The 14,402-nt window shown below is 40.8% G+C and overlaps 1 protein-coding gene across 3 annotated transcripts in view; it reads right to left on the bottom strand.

The window, feature by feature from the left end:
- TTC23L (tetratricopeptide repeat domain 23 like) overlaps positions 1-14,402 on the bottom strand; it is a 54,625-nt gene that overhangs the window by 25,033 nt on the left and 15,190 nt on the right. For all 3 annotated transcript variants that reach the window (XR_012503784.1, XM_074356929.1, XM_045517083.2), the window contains exons 5-8: positions 13,284-13,440; positions 11,794-11,919; positions 8,707-8,884; positions 7,070-7,178 (exon numbers count right to left, since the gene is read on the bottom strand). Coding sequence is in view for 2 of the 3 variants with exons in the window: in XM_074356929.1 (XP_074213030.1) it covers positions 7,070-7,178; positions 8,707-8,884; positions 11,794-11,919; positions 13,284-13,440 (570 nt within the window). In the remaining variant the exon portion in view is untranslated. The remainder of the gene's footprint in view (positions 1-7,069; positions 7,179-8,706; positions 8,885-11,793; positions 11,920-13,283; positions 13,441-14,402) is intronic.

The raw sequence follows: 14,402 nt of genomic DNA, 5'->3' as shown, positions 1-14,402 counted from the left end.
CAACCTGGACTTCCAATCACCAAGACCAACCTGGTTATGCCCACTGCCGAGAACCCAATCTGCCAGCATAGGGACCAACACTGAGCTCCCAATATGGCACCATTCCCCAGGTGATCAGCCATCTACCTGGTAGCAGGTTGGCACATTGGGCTACTTCCATCATGGAAGGGGCAGCATTTTGTCCTTACTAGAATAGATACCTAGTCTGAATACAGATTTGCATTTCCTGCATGCAGTGCTTCTGTCAAAACTACCATCTGTGGACTTCCAGAATGCCTTATCCACCATCATGGTATTCCACACGATATTGCTTCAGATCAAGGAACTCACTTCACAGCAAAGGAAGTGTGGCAATGGGCCCATGCTCCTGGAATTCAAGCTGGCTTGATAGAACAGTGCAATGCCTTTTGAAGACTCAGTTACAGTGCCAGCTAGGTGGCAATACTTTGCAAGTCTGGGTCAAGATTCTCCAGAAGGCTATATATACTCTGAATTGGCATCCAATATATGGTGCTGTTTCTCCAATAGTCAAGATACACAGGTCTAGGAATCAAGGGGTGGAAATATGAGTAACATCAGAATAGCATCAAATACCCCTAGTGATCCACTAGCAAAATTTTTGCTTCCTGTTCCTGTAACTTTATGCTCTGCTGGGCTGGAGGTCTTAGTTCCAGAGGGAGGAGGGCTTCCACCAGGAGACACAACAATGATTCAATTGAACTGGAAGTTAATTAAGGCTGCCACCTGGCCATTTTGGGTTCCTCATGCCTTTGAATCAACAAGACAAGGAACGGAGTCATTGTGCTGACTGGGGTGATTGATCCTGACCACTAAGGGGAAACTGGAGTACTAATCCACAATGGAGGTAAGGAAGAGTATGCCTGGAAAACAGGAGATCCCACAGGGCTTCTCTCAGTACGGCTACGCCCTGTGATTAACATCCCAATCCAGGCCACATTAGTAATGGCCCAGAACATTCAGGAATAAAAATCTGGGTCATCCCACTAGGTAAAGAACCACTACAAACTGAGATGCTAGTTGAAGGGAAAAGGAATACAGAATGGGTAGTAGAAAAAGGTTGTTATAAATACCAGTTATGACCACATAACCAGTTACAGAAATGTAATTGAGTATTTCATTATTTTGTTATGAATATGTTAGTGTGTGTGTGTGTGTGTGTGTGTGTGTGTGTGTGTATACGCACAGCAAATATCTTTGTTTTCTTTCCTCTTTTATTCCCTTATCATGTTATATAAGATGTACTGACTTTATGTCAGTATTTAAGTATCATTAATTTTACATCATAGCTTTCAAGTTATCGGATACCTGGAGACGAGTAACATCCTTGAAGACTTTTACCTCGTCTTCTGGGGAAGGATTGGTGCATTTTCAGTTGTACCCTGGATAGTTCTATCACGTCAGGTGGAATTACGACCTTGTTATTTTCTTTATTTGGAGAGTATGTTTAAGGAGATGTGTATAGGTATCAAGTTGACAAGAGTGGGTTTGTGATGGTTACTTCTGTGTCAGCTCGACTGGGCTAAAGGTTGCCCAAATAGCTGGTAAAACATTATTTCTGAGTGTGTCTGTGAGGGTGTCTCTGGGAGAGATTAGCATCTGAATCAGCAGACTGAGTAAAGAAGATCCACCTTCACCAGTGTGGGTGGGCATCATCCAATCCACTGAGGGCCTAAATAGAACAACAAGTAGCAAAAAAAAAAAAAAAAAAAAAAAGGTACAGGAAGGGAGAATTCTCTCCTTCTCTCTTCTTGAGCTGTGCAGTTTCTCTCTCCTGCCCTTGGACATCACACAGTTGTTTTAAATTCCCAGTCTGATAATTCTAACATCCTTGCCATATCTGAGTATGGTTCTGATGCTTGAGATTTCTCTTCAAACTGTGCTTTTGCCTTTTAGTATTCCTTGTAATTTTTTCCTGATAGCTGGGCATGATGAATTGGATAAAAGGAACTGCCCTAAACAGGCCTTTAGTAATGTGGTGAGGCACTGGGGGAAGGGAAGTATTTTATAGTCCTATCATTAGGTCTCAGTCCTTTAGCGAGCCTATGCCTCTGGGCTGTGAACTTCACAAGTGCTCCTCAGTCCCCATCTCCCTTTGGTGGGACAGGATGGAGGCGGCTGGAGTTGGGTGTTTCCATTTCTCCAGGGTGGTTCAGCTCAGGAAAAAAACTCCAATAGTTAGGGCCTGGTAAAAAGTTTCTCTTGAGGACAGGCCTTGTTAAGCAGCATGCTCTGGTGTATTTTTAAATGGTTACTTTTCCCCCTCTCCCTGCTGGAAGTAAGGGGGATTTTTCTCCAATATTCACCTTAAGAACCTAGCCAAGCTCCTGGAGGTAAAACTCACAAAAATGTGGGGGCTCCCCTATGACTGAGTATCCTTGGAATTTTTAACTCTCAGACTTGCCCACACTGAGCTTCCAGAAATTCATCAACTACAGATCAGGTTTTCCTATCCCAGTACTGGTCCCTGTGAAGATGGGCATGTGTTCTGGTCAACTGTGATTCTCTGTATTCACTTGCCTCTTCAATTTCAGGGCCATCAGTATGCCCTGTGACTTCACTCCTCTGACAGGTCTAAGAAGAGTTGTCAACTTTTCAGTTTGTTCAGCTTTTTTCTTGTTGTTAGGATGGAGTGATGACTTCCAAGTCCCTGCATACTGGGCCAGAACTGAAAGTCTCTGCTCAGGTTTTAATGCTTGTTTTTATTTTCAGTCTGGATTCTTGGGGGTGACCCTGTGCCTGCATAGCTTCGTGTTGACCCACTGGCTTGGGAAGAAGTTGTGCTCAAATACCTCCAGACTTTACGTCTTTCCTTCATCCTCCGTTGAGTAACCTGTAAGTAGACTGGGGAGCGCATTCAAAGCTCTGCTGCATTTCGAGTCTCCTTCGGTTGTTACTTTCCACTGGACTCTCCAGTGTCCCCCGCATGTGTACGCAGTTTCCCAGTTGGGCAGGGATGTTGGGAGAGCTTCTCTAGCCTTTCTATGGCTCTCTCAATTCCAGGTTCTTCTAGTTAAAATTTATGACTGGCCTGCAACTGACAACAACCAGGACAGCAACTTCAGGCTAACAAGTTTCAGGCTTTCCCCAGTTCATTTCCTACTAAGTTGGCCACTCTTACCTGATAAATCTGTAGGTTTCTGCCCCTTGCTGTGAACTGAGTCAGCCTCCTCTGCCAGCAAAGCTGTTTCTCTTGGCTAGCCCCAGGCTGATAAAATTGTTTTTCTCATGGACTGAGCTGGGGCAGTGGATGGATGGGAGCAGGCCCAGGCAAGATGGCCAAGATGACACTCTTTACCTAAAGCTCTAATAGTATTTTGAATATGAGTGCTCTTTGTTGTCAGCCTATCTATTTCCAGTGCCCTGAAATTTTTTTTTTAATTCAGTTTGAGTGTGTGTGTGTGTGTGTGCTGTGTGTTCAGAGGGTTCACAGACCTATTCACAAAGCCATGTTCAGATGTCTCTGCCTCTGTTTACACATTGATGTACATTTTGATGCACTTTCACTTACTTGCAGTTCATTTTTCATGTTTACATATACATAACTATAAATAATAGTATTTTCTGTGTCCTAAAAATGCAAGTTATTTTTTTCTTAATGCTCTTTTTAAAAATTAACCTTTTCATTTATAAAATCTAGCCCTTTTAAACACTACAGAATTCTATCTAGTTAATACACCAAATTTTCCTCTCATTTATAGATGTTTGTTTCTAATTTTTCACAATTACAAACATTGCCACAGTGAACATCCTTATACATGTTTCCTTTCCAATTTTACTAGATATCAAATTGGTCCCAAATTTCCTATCAATTTACACTATCACTCCCACCAGCTATGAATGAGCAGAGCTGTTTATTCACAATCTGGCAAATGCTAGGTATTTTCAAATTTTTTAAATTTTCATATAGGATGGGTGAAGACTTGATCTCATTATAGTTGTAAAATATGTAGTTTTAAGATGTGTGACATCCTGCCAAATTGCTTTTCAGGGCATTTGTAATCAAATTGCTCTCATCAATCCTAAGTGTTATCTTTTTAAAAATGTTGACAGTTTGACAGGAGAAAATTGGTCTCTTTGCTGTTTTGTATTATTTCTTAATTATTGTAAAGTAAGTGTAAATTTTAGCTCTTACATTTAGAACAGTGATTCATTTTGAGTTAATGTTTATGTATGGTATGAGAGTGTTTGGGTTTTTTTTTTTTTTTTGGCACATGGATACCAACTGTTCCAATACTATTTGTTGAAAAGACTATCATTTAAATGTTGAATTGCTTGCGTACTTTTGTCAAAAATTGGCCAATAATTAATTAAGTCTATTTCTGGACTCTCTGTTGTGTTCCAATGATTCTGATCCTGTCTAGCCCTCCAACAATACCTCTCTCTTGGTAACTATTGCTTTACAGTAAATCTTAAAATCAAGTAGTATGATTCCTCCAACTGTACTATTTTTAAAAAAAGTTTTAGCTTCTTAGTTTGTTTGCTTTTCCACGTAAAGTTTAGAGCCAGCTTGTCTATATTTACAAAAATTCCTGCTGGAAATTTGACTGTAATTGAGTGAAATCCATAAATCAATTTGGGAAGTGACACTGAGTCTTCCAATCCATGAACACAGTATGTCTTCATTTATTTAGGTCATCTCTGACATCCTTCAGGATTTTGTAGTTTTCAGTACACAGATCCTCTGTATATTTTGTTAGATTTATAACTAAGTGTTTCATTTGGGAGGAGAGGGCTATTACAAGTGATTTTTTAAAAAATTTTGGTTTCCTCTTGTACATTGCTAATATAGAAATGTGACTGGTTTTTGTGTGTTGATCTTGTACCCTTTGACTTTGCTAAGCTTAAACTCACTGACTAGTTCTCACAGAGTTATAGATTCCTTGGACAGTCATGTTGTCTGCAAATAGAAACCATTTTATTTCTTCTAAGCTGTGTGTCTTTTTCTTGCCTATTGCACTGGCTAAGACTTCCAGCACTGTGCTGAATAAGAGTAGTGAGTGAACATCCTTCCCTTGTTCTTGATCTTAAGAGGAAACCATTCAGTCTTAAACCATTAAACATGATGTTAGCTGTAGGTTTTTTGTACATGCTTTTTTATCAGATTGAGGAAGTTCCCCTTCCATCATAAAAGGATGTTGAATTTTGTCACATGCTTTTTCTGCATCAATTGATAAGATTATTCGCTTTTTGTCTGTGGATTGTTTATACAGTAGAGTACATTGATTCAGGTTTTAATATTGAACCAGCCTGACATTCTCAAGGGAAAAATCTCACTTGATCAGGGTATATTATTCTTTCTTATACACTGCTATATATTTTGCTGAGAATTTTTTTACATCTATGCTCATGAAAGGTATTGGTCTATAGAGGCTTTTTTGTTTTGTTTTGGTTTTTTTCTTCTCATGCTTTTGCCCAATTTTAGTATCAGGGTAATGCTGGCCTCCTAAGATGAGTTGGGAAGTATTCTCATCTCTTCAATTTTCTGGAAAATATTATGTAGGATGGGTGTTATTCCTTCTTTAAATGTTAAGTAGAATTACCCAGTGAAATCATCTGGGCTTGGAGATTTCTTTCTCGGAATGCTAACTATATTTTTAAAAAAAATAATTAGGGCCTATTCAAATTATCTGTTCATCTTGGTTGAGTTTTTTATTTTATTTATGGTATTTCATAACAGGCACAAGTTTTAGATCTTTTTATAATTAAACCTATCAATCTCTTCTTTTCTGGTATATCCTTGTGAGCTCAAGAGTTCTTCTTTCCTCTAATTTTTAATTTTAGCATATTTTATTCCAGTACTATATTTTCTTCTGGCTAATTTATATTTTTTAGCTTTGATATAAAAATATTAATCCACCTGGAATTTAGTGGATGATATGAGGTGAAGATTCAGATTTTCTTTAATGTTAAAAATGAGTATTCAAGAAAAGAAGGTGGCCTTGGAATCTCCCAACTCTATAATCATAAACTTTTTCTCACTAAAAACAAATTTTACATAGCCACAGACTAAATTTCTTAACAACTACGAAGACTATTTTTAAAAACTCAAATATATAGATTGAATACAAGTACTGTGAGCATACACAAGGAAATTTTTTAAAGGAGCAAGATAATTAGCTAGAGAACACAGAAAATGAGTCTGCAATGAACATTCATGCTAAAGAAAACAATATTCAAAATATCCAAATAACTTCTGAAAACTGAAAAAATGTTTAATCACTTGGGGAAATACAAGAGTGGAAAAGAGTAGGATAAAAACTTGCCCTGTAATATCTCCCCTCTCTTTCTCTCTCTCATGTATGACTGGAAAATAATGTCCACCAAAACGGATTGCTTTTATAAGCAGAGAAAATCAACATTTTAAAAAGCTTTAAATTACATTCTTCATAAATTCCTCCTGATAAGCCACTAAATCCATTAGTGTCCATTAAACGGATCAAGCCAGCTGAGCATCGGTCACCAGCTCCTCTGTGTCTCCCCCAAAGCAGCGGCTCTGGAAAGGATGACCCTGCCTGAGAAAGGACCGCTGCTGAAGGATGAGTTCATTACCTGGCTTTCCTCTAGAACCCCCAGTACCTCACTTATGAATACAGGTCAAGACAATTCTAGCTGCTACAAACATTCTCTCTCATAAGCCAGAGGAATAGTCAAGGAGGTTGAGGGTAGAGGAGGATGAGGGGAGGAGCCCATGTTTCCTCCTTTATCTCTGGATTTCCTCATCAACTGATACAACACAGGTCACATTCACAGCGGGTACCATCTCTTCTCTTTATGCAGGTGAGTTTTTCTGAGACTCTAAGTGAATAAAGGAAACAGAAATCAGATGATCTTATTGGTTTTGATTTCCAACTACTCTGGGGAGATATTATTGTGCCTAAATTCACATGTAAATGATTTTGTACAAAATGGTGTCCAGTCTTCTCTCTCCCTCACAGGCATGAATAGCTAGTTATAATCTCTCCATACTGACAGGTAGACCATTCACCAACGTGCTTCCCTCCTCTGACCGGGAAGCGATGATTTCTGCAAGGCCATCTCTTTTACCTACCCCTGTGCTGGGCCTCTCCAGACATGGCATACGCCTTGGCCAGTAACGCGCTTGCCTCTGCAGCTTGGGGGCTGACTTCAGTGAACAAAGAAACACAGATAGAATGAGCCTGGAATGGAGAAAATCATGACGAAGTAAGTACCCAAATGACAGTGTTTCACTGTGGACTGTATACCAGCTCTCGTAGAATTGCTAGCTGATTGAGAGCTGATATACATGTAATCATGGAGTTCCATGAGAGATGAGTCTGCGTCCCCGCTCAGCTACTTCCTAGCTGTGAGTCTTCAAGTATTTTTACCTTCATATGTAGACGGAATAGTTTCCACCAATTAGGGTGTTGGAAAGATTAAATTAGATGGTGCATGCAAAGCACTGAGCATAGTACCCATTACAAGGTAAGTGCTCAATAAATGTTATCTATTACTATTTTTTATTAGGTTTCATAGCAAAAATAAAATCGTAACCTTAACTCAGCCTCTCAAAATTTCAGTATCAAAAAAAGTCTAGTAAAGCATGTATTCCAGAGTCACATTGCCTGGGTTCCCATCCTCGTCAGCCATTTACTGTGACATGAGGCAAATCACTAATTTCTTTGAATATAAAACAGGGGTGATGAAAATAGTATTTGTCACAAACAGCTGTTGAAAAGACTAAATGAATACACATAAAGTGTTTAGAATATCACCTGGAGTGTAGTAAGCCCTAGAAAAGTGTAGATTTTATTATTATTACTACTACTACTATTATTATTATTATCTGAAATAAAGGAGGAACACTTTGGAAAGAGAAAGAAGAGAGTAAGTCCTGGACACAAAAACCAGGCTGGCTCTCTCTGTAAGCAGCAGACTCCCTGTCTTCAGAGCAGCATTCTTTAACATTCCTGCATTGTGTGAAGTTAACAGCCTTGGACTTCTGATTTACTGCAGTGCTTTTTCTTCAGTATCAGGCTGTTTTTACATACACTGCTGGATGGCACGGCACCTATGCTGTGACATAGGAAATCCAATATTGTCGTGGTTTTGACTTTGGAAGATTCCTGAAGGCCAGGCATGGTTCTCATTTGAGGAGGGAAAAGGTGAATTTAACTAGCAGTTTGAGAGAAGTTTCAAGTACTTGATACATAAAAGTGCCTACACTGTTTTCATTATGAGAGACTTAACATTCCTTTGTATGTTTTGTTCTCCTCAGGCATGTGTCAAATTAGTTACCTCCAAGCGAAACACCCTCTTGTTAGTTTAACCTTAGACTTGGAAATACAACCAGCTAGACTAGTTTAAAGGACAAGTGACAGCATTACACCAAAATATCATAAATTTTCATTTAAAAAGCCCTTTGCGTTTGCTAAAACTTAAGTTCAGTTGCCCCTATGGCTTTTCTCGCTCAGAGTGGACTCACTCAGCTAGCCACCTCTTCCCAGCACAGTCGGGGTGAGGGAGGCCGGGGGTGTGGGTGGGGTGTGCTGCCTTAGGTCATGCAGCATAGCAGACATGCGCACCTAAGAAGCATTCTCTGGGTCTTTTGAATTTGAGGAAGGTCTCTTGTGTGGATCTGGAGGAAAACTGATCCTACCTTCTGTTCTGAGGGAACTGGTCCTGGGGCCAAACAAGGCCACCTGGCCGGGGCTCCAGCCCACTTACCTGCTGCAGGTACTGGATGGCCTGCTCATGGTTCCTCCTCAGCTGCTCAATCTGAGCAATTTCCTCGTATAGAATGACCAAATCTGACGTCCTATCACCCTTGGCAGCAATAACATTGCCAACGGCCTTTTCAAAGTACGCCAGGGCTAGGTTTAGCCTGCGGTTGACCAAGGAGGCTCTGGAAAAAAAGGGATGAGGACCGAAAGTCACAGAGAAGTCACTTGCTTTGCAGACACAAAAGGAACTGATTCTAAGAACTAAACAATTTGGACTTCACAGGTCAATCATCTGAGTGGCTGGCTCAAAATCCAGCCTTGCTGAAAACGAAATCCTATTAACTTGCATTTTACCCACCAGATTCCACTGACAACCATTCATCAAGCCCATTAGTATATCATGCTATAGTCTAAATTTTATAAGAAAGCAAATGGAAAAAAAAGGCTTCTAGTAATTCATAAGATGGGATAATTTACCCATAAAACATTTTTCTAAAATCAAAATAAAATTTTATTACCTCTGTCTCCTTCTCTTTTAGGCCAAAGCAAAGGTTTTCCTTTATTTTGTTTGATTAAGTTTAGTTTTTCCCTTCTCAGTTAAAAATGAGAGAGGATAGACAAGACAATGTGAGTATCTCCCCCAAAGGGGTGGTTAAATAAATTACGGCACATCACACGATGAAATACTTCAGACGTTAAACATCATGTTTTCTTTTTAGACTAACTCATATGGGGAGAAACTTAAAATGTGCTAAGTTTTATCTAGATTTGTGTTTTCTGTGTGTGGTGGCGGGGAGGTAATTAGGTTTATTTATTGAATTATGTTTTTAATGGACGTACTGGTCTTGAACCCAGGACCTCACGCATGCTGAGCACGCACTCTACCAGTGAGCTATCCTTTCCCACACAAAATGTGCTCAGTTTTAAAAAAAGTTATAAAACTGTATTTAAAATATGATCCTGGCATGTATATATTATGTGTGTATATATACGTGTGTGTGTGTGTGTGTGTGTATGTAGAAAGAGACAGAAGGATAACTAAACTGTTCACAGCAGTTACGTTTGGGTGGTAATATTACAACTGACTTTTATTTTCTTCTTCATATATGTTTGTATTTTCAAATTTTCAAAACAAAATGGGGAATATAAATTTTTAATGATAATAAAATAGGATTCATTAAGGTTTATCTTTCTAGAGATAGCAAGACACAACGAGAAGAACATGGCTAGTGCAAAGCTGGCTCTCAGTTATTAGCTTTACAGGCAAACTCCAGGAATCTGTATTTCCTTCCAAATAAAACAAGGTTAAGAATACCTAAACTACAAGGTTGTTGTGAAGATTAGATTAAAAATTATACGTAAAATCGCCTAACGTTTAGTAGATACACAATCAATATTTCTCCCCCCTCACACCTAGTCCCCACCTTTGTATTTCCAAGTTGAATTAAAAATATAAGTATGTGTATAAAATTACTTTATATAAGGCATTATGCAGTAGTTACAATTTATTTTAAGCTCTAAGATTTATTCCTCCTCTGAAGATTAGGATTTTCAATCAAAATAATATATAAAGCATGTTATCTGATAATCCTTTACAAAAAAATTGGAGGGTTCAGTTAGACCACTATTTCCCTTGAATATAAGAGCAGAAGTTACAGAATGATGCCTATCATCTAGAGCTTATAGACAAATATTAGCCAAGTTGTCTGGCCTGAAGAATCTTGCCTCATTTTCTCCACCTTTAAAATGGGAAAAAAGATTTGCCCTTACTAGGTATCTGGTTGGTATCAGACATAACTCAGTGTGGCATAGAAGTTATGCATTCCAATGACCCAGTGCTGGCTCTCTTATTAGTTGTGTCTCCTTGAGTTATTTAATTTTCCTGTGCCTTAATTTCCTTATCTGTAAGTTAAAAATAAAAATACCTACTTGTGGTAGAAAACTGAGTGAAATAAATTATGGAAAGCTCATAGAACAGCGTCTAGGATGTAGTTATACTTGGGTGACCATTCCAACACTTAGAACAGTGCACACACAAAGCAGGTGCTCAACAGTGTGGGATGGATGAATGAAACGTGCACTAGAATTTATTCTGAAAGTAGAACAAGGCCACCTTTCACATAAGCATGAAAACCTTAGTCACTGCCCCACGTGACAGCAGTAGACACTCACTAGACTCTAATTTACCTCCCCGTGGACTGAAGTCAATAGTCTGACTTAACTCTGGACTTTGGGACATCTCCCCATCATTTCTCATGTGACTTCTAGATTCATGGTTGTCTAGAGGAGACAGGCATGGCTCACATATTTCATTTACTTCCCATTCAGTTGTTTACACTACCAAGCCAAGTGCTTACAGTTCCGGAAACAGCTTGCTTTCAAGGATGTGAAGATGTCTGAAAAATCTAGGGAACTGTAAGACCTTTTATTACTCTTTTTTTCTTCTGATAATCTGATGGGCCCACTCTTATAACTAAACGTTCTGATTCTCAGAGGATCCCTAACCCATCTGTAAAATAGCCAAGTCTTGTCCTGGCTTGAACCAACTACATGAACTTTGTTTCCATACGGAACAGAACTTTACTTAAAAATGCTTGTGCTATGCGTAACTCCTGGACCGCCAATAAACTAACTGTCTTGATTAAGCGTTCCCTCTTCATCTTTTAAGTTGTCATACATACGTAATGACAAAAGTAGGTGGCAATTCGGGGAAAAAAAGGTAACTTTAGAAGAAGTATGAGCACCACAGGAGGGGCTAAGGGTCTGTAAGTTCAGATCAAGTTCAGATCCAACACTTAAAGCTCGTCTCCTTGGACGGTCTGTTTAACCTCAGCCCAGTCCTTGCCCTCTCTCTGCTGAGATAATAATTGCACCAACGCCCTGAGTAGTGGCTGTGACGACTAACTGGGGCAGAGCACACGAAGCTTAGACCACGGTGGATGCATTTGGTAAATAGAGGCCTCTCTATCATTTGAGTCTCTGGTCCATTTGCTCTGAATGTTTTTCTCCCCCTCTACAGAGACTACAGAACAACCATGTGCTTCCAGGCCTTATTCATAAAAGTCCAAGCTTCTCTAGGCCCAGATCGTACCTGCCCAAGGCAATCATTAGGTCTTTCTCTGAGACCTGTAATCCACGAACGCCTCCCTTGTATGATTCTTTCAGCTCCTTCATGTTTCTGTCTGACTTCTGCAGATTGAAATAAGCCTCCTTGCCAGTGAAACAGTCAAGGAAAATGCTGGGTACACACCCCACCCTATGAAGCAGGGACAGCAGCTGGTAAGCAAACAGAAGGGCCCTTTAGGAAAAGGAAGCAGTATTTGAAAATGGGCACTTCCCTGGGTTCTCTGTTTTCCATCTGTATATGTCGTGTAGAAGGGAGGATGCTTTAGAAAAGGAACAGGGCCCTGGGTGTCCTGTGGTGGTGTCTGAATCCAGGGCTGGGGTGGGTGGGGAGCATTCGGAGTGAACGGAAACCATAAATTAACACTAGATTTCCTTGGAGGCCTCTACTGCGTGACAACAGTTATTCATCTTTTCCCAAGTTGGCTTCTATGAATGGTAAAAGAGAGGAACTAATTCTGCTGAAAGGGACTTTCTGGGCCATTTAGAAAGTCCAAGCAAAGCAGGTTTTTGGCAAGAGGCAAATAGCAGCAAAGAAAATCCCCTTAATTCCCAAATATCCTTCTATTTCCCACATTTTTAATAGCCCTCTGCTAAGGGCAAAAGAGGAAGGAAACATATCAGATTTTGCAAGCTGAGCATCAAGAGGGGGAAGCTTAGAGAGGAGAGACTGGGGACACATGGGCTCAAAGAGGGCTCAGGATTATTCATGGACATGAAATACCCTGAACAGTTTTCAAGTCCAGATGGTACCAAAAGGCCATCAAAATCACAGCTTTTTGAGGAGAGGCATATACAACAGTTCCCCCTCTGGAAATACGGAGAACTATTTCTTTTGTCTGTTTTGCTTGGCCTCCAGTTTCATGGGCAGTGTTTTCAACAGCATTTCAGAAAAACTAAAATGATCAAGAGTATATTAAATCAGAGGTTTTGGCTGTGTGTTACAATCACCTGGGGCTTTTAAAAATCTCAAGGAACAGATGCACCCCAGATCTACTAAATCAAACTCTCTGGGGTGGGACCCAAATAGCAGTAATTCTTCAAACTCCCCAGGGGAATAGAACGTGCCTTGTTGGACAAACAGGGCTTTCCATTTCCACCCATTCTCTGTCTTCCTACACTCCCCCCACTATCACCCATGTCCTCCTTGCTAATACTGATCACCTTGAGTGTCCAATGAAGAGCAGGACAGACTCCAAAAATGAATTTCAACTGGCCAGAGGATGGATGTGTCCCCAGTGAGATCCCTCCCATGGCTCAAATCAGAGCTTACAGGAATAGACACAGGAGGAACACTCATACTTTTCTAGAAGGATACTGGAGGCTCATGAAGGGCCTGGATGTTGGGACGGAACTATCAGGCCTTGGGTGCCTCTCCCAGCCCCGTGTGAGACGACCCATCCGGCTTGGGCAGCCCCCGGCCTTGCTCACCAGACCCAGCTGGGAAGGAAAGGATATTGGTTCTGCAGGAGCCAGGCCACCCCCAGCGTGTAGTAGAGCATGACCAGAGCTTCCACGATTTCCTTTTTCTCCTTGCCTGAGGTCGTGTTTTCCTTCCAGGTCAGCAGTGTATTCTTGGCGGAATCAGCATGTTTCTTGGCCTGAGCTGGGAGGCCTGGGGAAGTTTGAGGGTGGGTGGGTAAGAAGAAAAACATTAAAAAGGCATGTTTCTGTCAAAGACCTTCCTAGGGTGGGCTCGGAGGGCAGTGTGGCTGTCATACGGTCTTCAGATCGGTTTCCCAACTTGGCAGTGCATCAGAATTATCTGGAGTGCTCATAAAGAATATAGGTTCTTGGGTCACCCCTCCCACCGGAACTACTGAGTTAAAAATCTCTAGAGGAATGGGGTCCAAGACTCTACATTTTGAATTAATCCCACAAGTGCTTCTTAAGCAGCCATTCTGGCCTCAGTCTGTGGACTCTGGAAATCACTGATACAGAAGGGGTGGAAGCTGAGTACCCCACGCCCAACTCTACCACCAACGCCAGGTGACCTTTCCAACACACAACTTCTCTATCCTCCAAATGAAGAACAACAACAAAATTAAAGAAGCTGCCCCTTTATTAAACACATGGAGATCGTCCAGGAACAAACTAGGTTATGCTACAGAGTGCTAAGCTTTGAGCTTCTTGGACAAGGCGTTCTATAAAGACCAGGGCTTGTGGAAACAATCACTTCTATCTGGGGATTTTTTCAATCCAGGATGAAGCTAGTGACTGGTCACACACACACACACACACACACACACACACACACACACACACACACAGGATCCAATTGCTAAATGCAGTGAGGCCCCTCTCTAAGAAGATGAAGAGAATGCCAAACCCCCACTAGACAGAACTCGGGGGCATGTTTCCCCTCGTTTTCTAACTAAAAGCTGGCATTCCTGGGCACTTCCTTGAACTGCTATTTGTCCAGTTAACAGAGGGAGACTTGGGAGAATTCAGTTTATAGACCTATTTCTCATATCTAGTGATCCCTGATGGGAAAGGGAAGCCCTGGAGAAGAGAAGGGCCGGTAGAGAACAAGGTACCCTAGGAGTTCTGCTCCAGTCTGGTGTTCACGGCTCGTGT

This window comes from Camelus bactrianus, chromosome 3, assembly GCF_048773025.1.
Source record: "Camelus bactrianus isolate YW-2024 breed Bactrian camel chromosome 3, ASM4877302v1, whole genome shotgun sequence".
NCBI lineage: Eukaryota > Metazoa > Chordata > Mammalia > Artiodactyla > Camelidae > Camelus > Camelus bactrianus.
Note: the sequence above shows the minus strand (reverse complement) of the source record. Positions and strands in the feature narration are given on the sequence as shown.